Consider the following 15933-nt stretch of genomic DNA (forward strand, 5'->3'; position numbering starts at 1 on the left):
GGTAATCTGATGCCCATGTAACCCACAGGAGTTTTTTCAGAACATGTAAGATCACACTTGCCACATAACTCCCACATGTTTTTGTCAATTATGGTATATAGTGAACAGGAGTCTGCCCATAAATACAAACTGCAATTGTTGATAAAAATCTCACATTTAGGTGGTTGAGTTTCTTCAGATATTTCATTCACCTCATTATTCCAGATCGCCATAACCTCAACATCACTATCACTACTTAAATAAGAAGACTGATCAACTAACATACATGGATGTAACAGTGGGGAGTGTTTAAATTTCATAAAAGTTATTGCTGCTGTAATAAATTTCATAAAGAGTGCGATCAATTGCACCGAATCACATCTCATACACTCTTTTAGTGCATCTCGACAGGTCCAAACATTTATGATGCGCCAAATGGGACGGAGCCAAAATTTCCTTAGGGCGGTCAGTTTCTTGCAGATGCACAAGATGTGGATTAGTGATTCTTCCCCAATTTCAAAAAGGCGACACTGTGTGTCCTTCTCATCCTGATAGCTCCGACCATGTCTACATGCCAGCAAAGTAACTAGGCCGCAGCGTAGCTTCGTTAATTGTTGCTTCATTATTGGCTTGAGGGGAGCCGAGAGATAGTAGGGGAGTACCCCTTTGTTGTAGAGTTTTATCGCCCAACCTCCATGACACGTTTTTTACTGCAAGTGCATTGCGTTCCGCTGACAATAAATTTACTTGTTTTGTTAATAATTTTGCTGCAATCGCAGTAGGCAGTGAGCTTGTCCAGATTTCTTGTGCCTCCAATATCTCGACACAATGCATTAGGAATGTATTCCAATTTGTTGCCGGGTTCTTTATTAGTGACCAGATAAGGGTCTTTAAAGTGTTTCCCTCTGCCTGCTTGGCTTTTAAGCAGTAGGCTACAAACTTAGCTTTTAGTAGCCACTGCTGCGATGTCAACTTGAATTCCATCCGGATTTGTGCATGCGATGTTGAATTTGGTAGCAAGAACACTCTGGGGTAGCAGGACGACTGAGCCCTGTCCAGCTAGACTGCCATTTTATCTCTAAAGATCATTGCCCCATAGGCCACTGTTGGTAACATTTTTTACTCTATCAGCTTGAGAAGGGGGGATAAATCTGGTGTACTCATGGATCTTCTCACCATGAAGAAAGCTCCTTCTAGGAGTTTGCAGTCCCCTGCTGTGAGGTAATATGCACTGTTAATCATCCTCTGTGGTCCAACCAGGCACCAAGGTATTTGTTTGTGGTAACTATTTAAATGAATTTCCCCTCAATATACCAGAAACCTTTACTGGCTCTTTGTCTTGTTACTGTCATCCCTTTTGATTTTTCTGTATTTATTTTCTTTGTAGTATGAGATCAGGGCCGTCAAGATCCTAAATTTGATCTAAAAGTATTGTGTCATCCGCAATCTGTAGCAATTTAATCCGAGTTCCCAAGAGTTTTGTTGGAAATGCTCTCTCTCGTGATAAATAGTCTGGGAGATCCACCAGATACAAGGTGAAAAGATTTGGAGCCAGTATGCACCTTTGCTTTAGGCCCTTGTTGGTTTTACTTTTTTTTGGTAGTGTCCCTGTTGGAGGGGACTTTTATTTTCACCCTTGTATCAGAATATAAGGTGATAGCTGCGTTTAATAGAGTGGTATGCCCCCATTGTTTAATTTTCCCCACAGTCTAGGGCGGGATAAGCTGTCAAATGCAGTTTGGATGTCAATATACCCATGGTATAGAGCAGGGGTACTGAAAGTACGGCCCGCGGGCCAGTAGCGGCCCGGCAAGCCTTCAGTGGCCGGCCCGCGGAGCTTGAGACATCGCACCTGTGTGTGTTTTTTTTTTATCTTCAGCAAACACCTCGGGGAGCAGCAGTGCGAGTCAAAGACACTGCTCTGTGGGGGCCCGGGCGATTCCAGCCACAGTCAAGAGTGGAGCTGCAGGGGCACCAAGAGGTGAACAAAGCCTCATTAACAAACAAATGGTCGTTTAAAGACCTGTTAAGTACTGGGGGAGGCTGTGTCAGCCAGGCTGACGCACAGGGGAGAGGGGGTGGGAGGGGGGAGGACAGCAGGAACTGAGAGCCGGGTGAGGTGGGAGGGCAGAGCAGGGAGTGATCGCCAGCTGAGGGAGGTGGAGGGCAGCAGGGAGTGAGAGCCTGGGTGAGGGAGGTGGAGGACAGCAGGGAGTGAGAGCCTGGGTGAGGGAGGTGGAGGACAGAGCAGGGAGTGAGAGCCTGGGTGAGGGAGGTGGAGGGCAGAGCAGGGAGTGAGAGCCTGGGTGAGGGAGGTGGAGGGCAGCAGGGAGTGAGAGCCTGGGTGAGGGAGGTGGAGGGCAGCAGGGAGTGAGAGCCCGAGTGAGGGAGGTGGAGGGCAGCAGGGAGTGAGAGCCCGGGTGAGGGAGGAGGAGGGCAGAGCAGGGAGTGAGAGCCGGATGAGGGAGGTGGAGGGCAGAGCAGGGAGTGAGAGCCGGGTGAGGGAGGTGGAGGGCAGAGCAGGGAGTGAGAGCCGGGTGAGGGAGGTGGAGGGCAGAGCAGGGAGTGAGAGCTCGGGTGAGGTGGGAGGGCAGAGCAGGGAGTGAGAGCCTGGGTGAGGGAGATGGAGGGCAGAGCATGGAGTGAGAGCCCGGGTGAGGGAGGTGGAGGGCATAGCATGGAGTGAGAGCCTGGGTGAAGGAGGTGGAGGGCAGCGCAGGGAATGAGAGCCGGGTGAGGGAGGTGGAGGGCAGAGCAGGGAGTGAGAGCCGGGTGAGGGAGGTGGAGGGCAGAGCAGGGAGTGAGAGCCGGGTGAGGGAGGTGGAGGGCAGAGCAGGGAGTGAGAGCCGGGTGAGGGAGGTGGAGGGCAGAGCAGGGAGTGAGAGCTCGGGTGAGGTGGGAGGGCAGAGCAGGGAGTGAGAGCCTGGGTGAGGGAGGTGGAGGGCAGAGCATGGAGTGAGAGCCCGGGTGAGGGAGGTGGAGGACAGAGCAGGGAGTGAGAGCCTGGGTGAGGGAGGTGGAGGGCATAGCATGGAGTGAGAGCCTGGGTGAGGGAGGTGGAGGGCAGCGCAGGGAGTGAGAGCCGGGTGAGGGAGGTGGAGGGCAGAGCAGGGAGTGAGAGCCGGGTGAGGGAGGTGGAGGGCAGAGCAGGGAGTGAGAGCCTGGGTGAGGGAGGTGGAGGGCAGAGCAGGGAGTGAGAGCCGGGTGAGGGAGGTGGAGGACAGCAGGGAGTGAGAGCCAGGTGAGGGAGGTGGGAGGGCAGAACAGGGAGTAAGAGCCAGGTGAGGGAGGTGGAGGGCAGAGCAGGGAGTGAGAGCCGGGTGAGGGAGGTGGAGGGCAGCAGGGAGTGAGAGCCTGGGTGAGGGAGGTGGAGGGCAGAGCAGGGAGTGAGAGCCCGGGTGAGGGAGGTGGAGGGCAGAGCAGGGAGTGAGAGCCGGGTGAGGGAGGTGGAGGGCAGAGCATGGAGTGAGAGCCTGGGTGAGGGAGGTGGAGGGCAGAGCAGGGAGTGAGAGCCTGGGTGAGGGAGGTGGAGGGCAGCAGGGAGTGAGAGCCAGTCAGAGACAGGGACAGCCAGAGACAGATAGAGGCAGAGACAGACAGCGATAGAGACAGACAGCGATAGAGACAGCGATAGAGACAGACAGAGAGAGAGACAGACAGAGAGAGAGACAGAGAGAGACAGAGGGAGAGAGGGAGACAGACATAGGAAGGGATGGAGACATACTGAGAGAGACAGACAGAGGGAGACAGACAGAGGGAGAGAGGGAGACAGACAGACGGAGAGAGGGAGACAGACAAAGGGAGGGAGACAGACAAAGGGAGGGAGACAGACAGACAGAGGGAGGGAGACAGACAGAGGGAGGGAGACAGACAGAGGGAGGGAGACAGACAGAGGGAAATAGACAGAGGGAGACAGACAGAGGGAGGGAGACAGAGGGAGGGAGACAGAGGGAGGGAGACAGAGGGAGGGAGACAGACAGAGGGAGGGAGACAGACAGACGGAGGGAGACAGACAGACGGAGGGAGACCGACAGAGGGAGGGAGACCGACGGAGGGAGGGAGACAGACGGAGGGAGGGAGACAGACAGAGGGAGGGAGACAGACAGAGGGAGGGAGACAGAGTGAGACAGACAGAGGGAGGGAGACAGACAGAGGGAGGGAGGCAGACAGAGGGAGGAAGGGAGGGAAACAGAGGGAGGGAGGGAGACAGAGGGAGGGATGGAGACAGACAGAGGGAGGGTGGGAGACAGACAGAGGGAGGGAGACAGAGGGAGAGAGGGAGGGAGACAGAGGGAGACAGACAGAGGGAGACAGACAGACAGAGAGACAGAGGGAGGGAGACAGAAAGACAGAGGGAGGGAGACAGGCAGAGGGAGGGAGGGAGACAGACAGAGGGAGGTAGACAGAAAGACAGAGTGAGACAGACAGAGGGAGGGAGACAGAGGGAGGGAGACAGACAGAGGGAGGGAGACAGACAGGGGAGGAAGGGAGACAGAGGGAGGGAGGGAGGGAGACAGAGGGAGGGAGGGAGACAAACAGAGGGAGGGAGGGAGACAGAGGGCAGACGGAGGGAGGGAGACAGAGGGAGATGGACAGTGGGACACAGATAGAGGGAGACAGATGGAGGGAGACGGAGAGAGGGAAGGAAAGAGAGGGAGGGAGACAGAGAGAGAAAGAGAGGTAAGACAGAGAGAGACAGAGGCAGAGAGACAGAGGGAAACAGAGAGAGAGGGAAGGAGGGAGCGAGAGAGAGAGATAGAAGGAGGGAGACAGAGGGAGGGAGAGTTAGGGAGAGAGAGAGAGAAAGAGAGATGTGTGTGTATGCTGGTCTGTTGGCTCAGTGGATGAACGCGTCAGCTGCAGGGGCCTGTGTTCAACTTCATGGTCACAGTTTTTTTCTTTCTAGCCCCTTGTGGAGAAGCGTGGCTCAGTGGTTAGAGGCGGCAGACCCAGAAGCTGAGATCAGCCGTGGGCCAGGGTTCGATTCCCCGCCTCGGCGGGTCTCGGGCTCAAAAATTCCACGGACTCGATAATTCTCGTTCCGGTGCCTACTCAACTCACGGGGTCACACTCTGCGACTCTGGGCAATAGCTTGCTTAATCTCCACTACAGCCCCTCGCGGCGGGATGCCTGGCTTTCACCTTGTGGACACCCTGCCGGGGTATCTCACAGGGGAATACCAGGACGGGTTCCCTAAGCAAGCGCCGAGATGCCTACGGGTAGTCGTGCGCTATACAAGAGCGTAATCATTTCATCATTTCATTTCATTTCCCCCTCCCCCACTGACCCCGCGTCCACCGGTGCGGCCCTCGGCCACAAACCACACTGTAAATTTGGCCCCCGAGAGAAAGTTTGTGAGTACCCATGGTATAGAGCCTTTCCTTTATTTGTTAGTGTTTCCTCTATCAGATGGGATATGTAGATCAGATTATCGTCAATATGACAGAACCTCTGGAACTCCATTTAATAGTACGGTATGAGTTTTCGCTTCTCTGCCCAGTGCTTCAGTTCTTGATGTAAAGTACTGGCATAGCACTTCCCCTCTACATCCAGGAGGGCGATCAGTCGGTAATTTTCTGGACTTGACCGGGAGCCTTTCTTGTGAAGTGGAACTAACAGTGAGCCATGCCTGTCTCCGGGATACCTCCTCACAATCGACGTTCCTGGAACAGGGGAGTCATTACTGAGGCCTATTTTTGCGCAGCCCCTTTATACACCAGTGCTGGAATACCGTTTGGACCGAGCGCGCCACCTAGTTGCGTTTGTTTAATAGCATGCGCTACTTGGGCTCTAGATGGTTTGGGGGTATCCACTTCAGGTAGTTCCATTGGCTCACTGTCTCCCTTGTGTCGCTTTAGATCCTTTAATTCATTGTTTCTTTTCCTGGGGTTTTAAGAAATACAGCACAAAATGTTGAAATATCAGTTTCATTTTGATGTATTATCCCGTTCCCCAGCTCCCAGGAAATACAGCACAGAGTGTTGAAGCACAAAATGTTGAAATGCTGTAGCTAGTTACTTCAACTCCCTGCAAAACAAGACATGCCATCCTTTCATGAGCAGTTTTATACATCGGACAGAATGCTCTTTTTCTGAACATGTCTCTGGTGGTTGCTGGGTCTAGGAGAGCATAGCTTTGCAGAAGAGGTGCCCACAGTCCAAACCATCTACCTGGAAGGAAGCTGCCCTCATTACCTGGGAGAAACTTACTAGGAAACTAACTGCATACCTAGGTGGCTACATACTCAGCACAGGAGTTTCCGAGCAGCATCTGGATTCACTCCTTTGCGTATAAGGAGGAAAGCCGACATGCAGGGAAGGACCAGCCAAGGGACCAGTTGCATAAACATTTCATATGGACTGGAGAAAGCTAGTCAATGCCCCACGGCCATGCTGGTAGCTTTGACTGAGTTTCCTTGCTCTGCTAGCGCTGTTACTTTAGGTGCCTGAAAGCACACATAGGGGTCGATTCCGATTCGGTAAAATCCCCTACGAATAGCCGTATGGAGCATTTTTCCCATACGAATCATACACCTTCAACGTCCCCGTACGTACGATAAAGGACGATCCTAACCCAAAGCAGATCTCCGTACGAATCGTACGAAAGACCATACGACTTAAAAATACGTACAAATCGCATTCGGAACATGCAATACGCGATGTCTGTACGGATCGAAGCAGCTTTTTCCGACCCAACAAGTACGATTCGTTACAACAACACTCCGTACGACTCTTTTTCTATGGGAGTTTAAAACGTCCGTAAAAGCTGATCTCGACTCTAACCACGTGCGAAACGGACCCTCCCGGGTACGCGAGTACACCCCATGATTGCAGGGGTACGGTGCGTAGGGGTACGGTGCGTAGGGGTACGGTGCGTAGGTGTACGGTGCGTAGGGGTACGGTGCATAGGTGTACAGTGCATAGGAGTATGATACATCGGGGTACAGTGCATTGGTGTATGGTGCGTAGGGGTACAGAGCTTAGGGGTACGGTGCATACCCCCATGATTGCACAGGTACGGTGCGTATGTGAATGGCTCTCCGTACGAATTGCTCATACGACGTTTTCTGTACGAATTGCGTTCTCGGTCCCCGGTCCAGATCGTACTTGTCGGGTCGTACAGCATTTTTACGATTTGTACGGTTCACCGTCAGGGTCCGTATCGTACGGATTTTTCCTTGGTTTTCGTATGGTTCGCAAAGATTTGGACGTATTTTTTTCCTACGGATCGGACGCGATTCGGACGGATTTGTACGGAAACGGCTGCGAATTCGGATTAGTTTCCCGAATCGGAATCGACCCCATAGTGTCAGGGCATCATGATGTCTGGCACATATTCAGCAAAATTGTAAGGCTAGCCTTCCTTTTCTTTTAGCTTTTTTTGGGGGAGCCTGTGGCAGTGATAGTGATGCCAAGGTCATATCAAATCAAAAGAAATGGAGTTCATTACATGTTTAAGTTCACTTAGTACTTGAACTGGGGATGGGACACATTCTTGATAGTGTGCCTGAATCCCAATGTCAATGAGTAATGGAGCTCAAGCAGAAAAAAAAAAAAAAAAATCTGAACAGTTTAATCATGGAAAGGAGCTATTACATTGTTCATGGTGATGTGTACTGTGTTTTAACCCCAATCAAAGTCTAGATGTTCTATAATGTGAGAGGACACAAAAAGTTAATTAGTAAATTCACAAAAAATCAACTAGTGCTTAGTAATGCAAAGGTAATAACTCCGCTCAGATGTGGCACGGTTATTAGGCCTGGGCGGTGAACTTCGCTCCTAGCGGTTATCAGTCAAAGATGTCATCAACTGCTGCACCCTCCTATAATTCCTGCCCACTGCTGCTTAGCCTGAAAGTTTAATAGCTTTGCTGTTTTGTGCATGCTGAGATTTGGATCATTCTATTTCTGTTTAGCAAGTCCTGGTAGAGATAAAGTATCACTCAAAGAGTCACACATAGGAATGAAAACTCACACCTATCTACACTGCAAACATGGAAATGTCGCACATAAGCAGTCTGAAAACTTGGCAGCCATGTGAAACTGTGTCAGCTCCTCACAAACGAAGGGCTCTTACATCCAAAAGAAGGATTCCCATGACTAGGGATTGAGGGAGACAAGGGGCAGGGGGCAGGGAGCAGATCACGAGTTGAAAACAAAGGAGAACAGGAAGTGCTTTACATTTCTGAAAGGAGAGGAGGAGGAGGTTATCTCTGTGGTGTTGAGAAAGATACTTCAGAGATTTTGGCAGAGCATCTTCAGGCTTTTGGTGACCTAAAAGCATCGATCAGATTGGTGTATGAGAAAGCAGAGACTTTGCAATCTTGTATGGGATTATACCAACAGGTATTAGGAGGCTTATGAAATTCTTAGTGAGATAAAACTATTCTCCTGCATTCCAGTAGCTCTTCCTATGCTTAAATGGACAAAATATATAAACTTACACTGCTCCAGAGGGAACTCGTTTGGGTTATCATCTTCCATGATCGACAAACTTGAGCGCACCTTGCTAGATCAATTAAGTCCACAAAACTAAAAATCTAGAATAAAAAGAGAATACAGAAAAGAAAAGAGACGTTATTCAGCAAAGAGTACCACTAATCCAAAAGAAATTACATATTTAGCTCCTTTTATTTCACAAAATGATGTTAAAAAAATACGCCTATTTCACGGGGACTTTTGCAATATGGAAAACATGTCATGAGTCCTTGTGAAATACCAAAATATTTCCTGTGTAACTGTAAACTATGTGCTCCATCATCAGAAAGACATACCCAAACAGCTCTTTTACCATAGTCCATTGTTTAAGCAACACTTGATTTATGAAAGGTAAACAAACCTGAATATTCTAATTTCAGACGGTGCCCATTGTTAGTTGAACCTTGCAGACAACAGCTTCTACAAGCTCTCCTTTCGAGAGACAAGATGGTTTATTTAACAAATCAAATGTATAATATAGTTCTGTATTGGCATTTGTGCGATCTGGCTGTTGACATTTAAAAACAACTCAACCTTCGCCGTTAAAGTGGCATTGTGGGTACAAATCAAGACCTAAGAAACACAAACATTGGTCAGGTATGGTGAGCTGCACAAACCATAGCCATAACATACCCCCAAGGGGTATGAGAGATTCTTATAATTTTCTTTCCGGTAATTCTTCACACTTCTTTGGGAAAGTTACGCAAAATTACACATAATTACGCGAAAGACAAATCTGTCATTTGTCACTGTATATTAGCAATTTTTGACAAAGGATGCATTCTGCTGTTAAAAAATAATGAGAAATTTACAAGTGGCAAGAGACACAGCCACTAGCATTCTTGCAAATCATGTTATTCCCACACGCTTGCAGTAAATTTTTTACTGCAAATGGCATAGAATTTTACAATGTGATGTAACGGCATATTTTGGGGAATTTTATGTAACAAACATAATGCAAAATTCCTGAAATTTTGCTGTAGTAATTTAAATTTTGCCTGAGCCTTCATGACCTCATATATGATGTTACAGAAGACCTCACTGATAAAATTGTCAATGACATTACCGGTGACATGCAAGACCATTATCAATGATGTCACTATAAGAACATAATCATTTGTGTATGTGTTCTTATTTACTTGTGCTATGATGCGCTTCTACACTGTTACTTCTCATTATAAAATATCACCACTCCTTCAGCCAAGCACGGGGAACGCCCCCAATGTTGACATAACTTGGGTATTGATTCCATTGACCGATCAATCAGAAGCATGCCTTGGTCACCGTATTCCAGACCCCGAGCCACAAAAACCTCTATTGAAGTTTTAACAATGGCTCTCCAACAAGATCAAACACATCCAGTGGAAATTTTTCAGGTTGTGGTGAAGACTGATGTGTGCAGATCTCAACAATGATACTTCATAGCGTGGCAATGCTAGGATTTTTACCACCATACTTGTATGAGCCCCACACCTTATGCACTTTTCTTCAATTTTTGCTGCACACACCCCTTAAAATATGGTGTGGCAGTGAAAAACTCTCTTGTTGCTTTCTCAGTACACTACTGTTATATTGTGCAATTACAGAGTGACATCAGAACATTAGGATCAAATTCCACAAACTACAACGTTCCACATTTTATGAAAAAATATAAAGCTGTGTTGTGTGCACAGCAAGTGGACATTTTCTTTGATGACACACTATTGTACCTGGTCTGTGCCTGAGGGACGTCTTGCTCTGATGCTTGTGGCTGTGCTGGTTCTGTGATAGACGCTTAAGCTGCTGCTGACCAATGTGCTCCTGAATCAGTGTCCAGTTTTACCATATAATGCCTCAGCCATTGTTTTCCACATCTGCATGAGATTCCTGAATGCCCCTGTTTGTCAATAGGTAAGGGTGTGCTAAATTGACCATACTGCCTAAGACAGTCACTGAAACAGTAGGACTCATGCCCATCTAAAAACATTAGAGATATCTCCCCTGTGATCTGTACATGGGGAGGAAGCTTGCGCTGCTTTTTTTCATGTTGTCCCTTTCGTTGTGAATGGGAGGTTCCTGCAAAGTGAAAAATAGAGTGTGAGAGAGTGTGAGAGAGTGAGTGTGAGTGTGTGTGTGGTGCCTAGCCCTTGTGCTGACCATGTGATTGAAACTTGAACTACTGCTGACAACAGAGAGTTGCACCTTCACTTTTCCCTCTGCAACAGAGGTCCTCACTTTTCCCCTACCATTCTTATGTGGGTTTGAATGAAGCTTGTACTGCCACTATCTGGACCTGGCTTCTCTAACGAATAGCTTGTGAGTTAATGGTACCTCTCCAGATACCTGTAAGTAGCTCTGCGGTGTGCAGCCCAGTGAACTAAATTAGACGTTTTTGCTTGGTTGAATTAATATATGTATACCAAAATTGAAAAGTGTGTATTTGAAACGAAAATGTGTCTTTTCAGAATTCATAATCTATTATTTGGGGAAAATGGTTTTATTTCCGAAATATGTTTCCGGATGATATTTGAGTGATAAAAATCATACAGTGTTGTTGAGACTATTAGTAATCTTATTACGTTGATGCTAGGGGCAATGCAGCTATGAGAGCTGTGTATTACCCATGTAGAGGCCTTCCACATAGACAAAACATTTTTCACATAAATACGGAAACCGTGTGTGATGCAAGGAGGTGATCACTGCTAGTAATCTTGTATATGGTGGCCACTAATGTAAAGGGTTATTACTACATCTCTAACAATACTAGTAGCCCAGGAGGATTTTCATTGATCATAAATTGCTCTTAGTACAGAAAAGGCTGGAGACCCCTGACTAAGATGTGTCCTTAAGTACCTGATGGAAGCTGGAAATCAGTGATGCAGTACTTGCTTACATTTTGTTTACATGCTGTCGAAAGACTTCTTAGTGATCTTATCAAATACATAGTGTGCTTTGGGCAAACTCACTGCTTACAATTGAATGGCTTTCCTCTTGCTTTCATTTGCTTGCTTCTTATTCAGTGCCTTTCCTTCCCCTTCTTGTATCTGTCCCTCTCATGAAGCACAACAACTTTCACATCTATTTGAATAGATGACTTGTATCTTCCACTGTTTACATTCAGGGGACCATTTTTTTCATTTCAGCCTCCATCTGAGTGCGTGTGTTCTCTTGCTCTCTCCTTCATGCGCTGCTTACCCTCTCATAATCCCTGTCCTTTACATATTCTCTTGCTCCCAGTTCCTCCGTTTTCTCCACCCCTCCATGTCCCACGCAATTTTTTATTAACCCTCACATACTCAGTTCCATCATTGCTTCCCACATGTTCACTGCTCGTCCATTGCTTCACCCACACCTCCCCACTTGAAAATCTTTTATGTAAGCCCTTTCTCATTCGACTCAGTTGTTGCTCACTAAACTGCTCCCACTCCCACTTACAATCGGCTAGAATGCTACTCTGAGCAATTGCAAGTGGTTAGACATCACCTGTTGCATGTTTCATGTAACGCCCTAAGTGTACATGGGTCCCGAGCTCACTGTGCAACTGGAACCAAACTGTACTTGAATGGCAAGCCCGATCAGGGTGAATATGGCCTTTTTGTGGTCCTGTCAGGGAGGACCTGGCCAGGCAGTTTGGGCTGGACTGTTCCAATTGGAGCAGGCTTAATACTGAATGCATATGGCTGGGCATGGTGGGCGCAAGAATGATGGCCTGGAATGCTACTCCGAGATATCGCCAGTGGTTAAACTTATTGCAGGCATTCCTCCCTTCATCATTTGCATATATCACTCTATATCAGCGTTTACATCTGTATTGATCTAGTTAATTATTTATTTTGGAGGATTCAGCAGGTGCAATTTACTGCTGGGGAGCACCTTATATATTAGGCCTATGAGTTAGTAGCTATTTGCAGGCACCCTTGCACCTTTTATGCAGTATGCATGCTTTCAGATTATATTTTTTTATAAGCAGTATGATGATGGGCCATGTCTGTACATTTTCAGAGAAGATTCTATGGTACAATTTCAGTGTCTCACTTTCTGGCCATGATGCCCAGTAAGGGATACAAAACTAAGCCAGTCAATGCAGCTGGCTTTATCCCATCTCATAGCACCACTAATCCGATGGGCATTTTGAAGGAGAAGAATTCTAGATTCACACAATAGCATGCAGGGCGTAACATGATGAAATGGTGCTCATGTTTTGACTTTTTGAACATGAGGTAAGTCCATAAAAATGTAGGATAAAATATCACTTTTTATTTTATTTTGTAGAATAGACTGAGGGCCTAATTTAGAGTTTGTCAGACGCGCACTCAGTCACAAACATGACTAATACCCTATTTGGTTTATTGCAAGTGCATTAGGATATAATGCACCTATTATAATGCTAATAGGATAACTTAAATATCAACCCGTCCAACAAACTCTAAATCAGCGTCCTAAATTTGTATTAAACTAGCAGTGTAAAACATTTAATGCGTTAAAATGAAACCTATAACCATTCATTAAAGATTCGGTAACTGTTTTAGGTTTGAGCGCACAGCGTGTATTGGAAAGTAATAGACCCAAATATCAGATGTGGTGCTCCAGATGAAACAGGTCGGTTACCACGACCAGAACAAAGTGCTATAAAGATAGCTCCAACAATACAACTATGTTCATCGAGCACTCAAAGTCCACAAATTCTTTTTCAAGTTCAGTAGTTGTATTTATTTATATCAATCTTGAGATGTTTCAATTTCCATCTTCATTGAAAACAATCTTCTTATACAATCTTCAACAAAAGTGCAGCCAACACGTGTTTCGTCCGGTCTAATCTGACCAAAAACTTCCTCAGGGCTGCAACCCAAACAAAGTATAACAACACCATTACTTTCATATTGAACCTTATATATAAAAAAGTTCGAGTTCTATCCTGGTATCAAAGGGACATATCCCTAAAACCAACCAGTGCTCAAAGTAAGGAAAGAGCTCAGAATTATCTGCTCACCACCAAGGTAATAGCTTGAAACACCTAGTAGGATCCTACTCTTAAGGTGGGATAAGTATCCTCCACCTAGTTTGTTAGTTCATAATCAAAAAAGAGTATAGTTACTTAATAGAGATTAGTACACAGTAAAAAGATGCGGCCAGACTGCGAGACATCCTACCTATATTCCTCCACGTCGATTAGTTTCAGTTTCTCATAAATTCGGCATCGATATTACACATGATTCTGTAATAATATATTTAGTGGTTAGTAGCCTGCTAGATGAGTGTTCATGTCACATACTCGGTATTCACTTAACATTGTGTTAAAGTATTCGTTCTTTAATATTCTATTATGTCAAGAGTAGCCTACTAAATGAGTGTTATAGATACACACTCAATGTCAGCTTTACGTTTTGTCGAGGTAAGTTGACAGTGGACTAAATGGTTATCTTACCTCTACCTTAGAATGATCTCCCAATCGTGATGGGCTGTTGTCTCAAGGTGCCGCTGTCTGTCACCTATAAAGTCGGGCACGCAAATTAATATACTCGTCCGCTATAAGTAATATTGAAAGCATGATAAATGCAGAAATTGTCTATTGGTTATCACAGTTACTCGATCGTTTCTCACCTTGTAACGGATATCTAGTACTTTGAGGCGCGGTATTCCATATCGGCGTCCTAGTAACGCGCCATCTTGATTATTATTCTTAAATACGCCTGAAGGCGGAAGGCGCCATCTTGGTAAAGCCCGTAAAATAAGTAGATGTATAGACTATCAAATCGTATGTCTTGATATACAGAAGTGGTTACCGAGAATATCGAGCAGTGATGTTTATCAAATCGTATGTAAATGTAGTGATATCAGTTTCTGTAATCGGCTGTTTACGTCATTATCCTCAATAAAGAAGCACTTATCTTTAGTTATAAGGTAGTGCGCGAATCTGAATCTTGGGGTCGCCATCTTGAAATAGTCAATATGTGAAGGTCCCAAATGGGATCGTAGCAAGATGGAGTGTTCTAGTACGTCTAAATAGAAAAGCTATCGTTATATCTTAATGTAAATTCGGTAATATCAAAAACTATATATCTATATGTATATTTTCTGATTCTATTGCTATTCAAGAGTAATTAGTCATGATATTATATTCTATCATTCTACTTGGGATGAAAGTAAGACAGATAACGTTGCCCTATCTATTATATTATGGTATTCTAGAGTGAATTATTGTATTAGTATTATACAAAGCGAAGGGACACTAGCAGTCTGCGTCGCTGACCAGTCGCATATATTAAAGTTAAGGGAGTACATGCAAGAGTACAGAAGGTACAGGATAAAAGATAGCGAGTTCAGATTAACATAAGTTTCTAATCTCACCATCGTCAGATTATATTGAAACCAGCAAGGCTAATACAATCATAAATTATCAGTGGTACATTAAGTTAACATCAATACACAAAGTTTTCATAGCAGTCTGATTAGATTATATCTCCATTGCGTATTCTGTTAGTTATTAAGCACTACATTAAATCAGGTCATCTAACATGTAGCATATAGTGATTACATTCAAGCTATCCTATTAGGGTACCACTGATAGAAAAGCATTACAGAGAGTCAGGTCATCTCAGGATAGTATACAGTTATTCATTTCCTAGGAAGAATTCATACTCATGGTCAACATTAAGACCATAACCATTCATACCCATTATAGCCCATGGAAACGCAGTAGGACTGAAATGAGAAGTCATCCACATCTGGATATTTCAAACACAGCCAAAATCTTCAAATGAGTTAGCGCCCTATTACTCTTAAAAAACACTGCCAATGTATTAGTGAAATGTCTCTTACGGGACCCTTCTCTAAATGCGTTCTGTGAGCCTCGTTTGTACTGTAGTGTACTCGACAGCCTATTACTCTATAACGGCTGACACTTTCCCAGGCATCCAGCAATGCTTTTCCATGATAGTGTTGTCAACCGAGATCACCCTCTCTTTAGAAAGCAGAAGTAGGAGGTCGTGTAGAGTTCTTAGTTGTGCTTAGGACATGTGCCCGCTACAACTTCTGTCCCGTGAGGTACTTCCATAGCTCTCTGCTGCTAAATCCAGGACACTCACTGGGTACTGGTACTTTCAAACTAAAGAAGTTAAAATGTATTTCTCAACAGTTATCTCTCATTGAAGAATATGAAGTTCTAGCTGGATATTTTATATTTTCTTCTGCTGTTTGCGTTCATGGCCCCAGTTCAAACTTATGCTTTCTGATGGAAGTGTCACCCTAATGTTGGTTGCAAACAGTAAAAACCGGACCATTCTTTTTGGATTACAAGAATCTTTGTATTTTACCTACAAACTGTCATATCTATCTACTGACTTTTATATGGGCCTCGCTCATCTTGGAACCAATCTATCCGATTGCTATATTACATGAAAGAAATGGCAAGTTCCAGGGGAAACTTCTTCCTAATGAAGGGCAGTCTAATAACAGATGTACATCTCTGAGGAATCTGACGCCATCTTAGAATCCCAGTT

At 45.6% G+C, this 15933-nt stretch overlaps 1 protein-coding gene across 1 annotated transcript in view; it reads right to left on the reverse strand.

Moving 5' to 3' along the window:
• The window catches only part of FBXL13 (F-box and leucine rich repeat protein 13), a 1354404-nt gene that overhangs the window by 1057188 nt on the left and 281283 nt on the right, over positions 1–15933 (reverse strand). Inside the window, exon 8 of the mRNA XM_078679367.1 lies at positions 8422–8517. Coding sequence (XP_078535493.1) covers positions 8422–8517 — 96 coding nt within the window. The remainder of the gene's footprint in view (positions 1–8421; positions 8518–15933) is intronic.

Source organism: Lissotriton helveticus, chromosome 1_1 (genome assembly GCF_964261635.1).
Source record: "Lissotriton helveticus chromosome 1_1, aLisHel1.1, whole genome shotgun sequence".
NCBI lineage: Eukaryota > Metazoa > Chordata > Amphibia > Caudata > Salamandridae > Lissotriton > Lissotriton helveticus.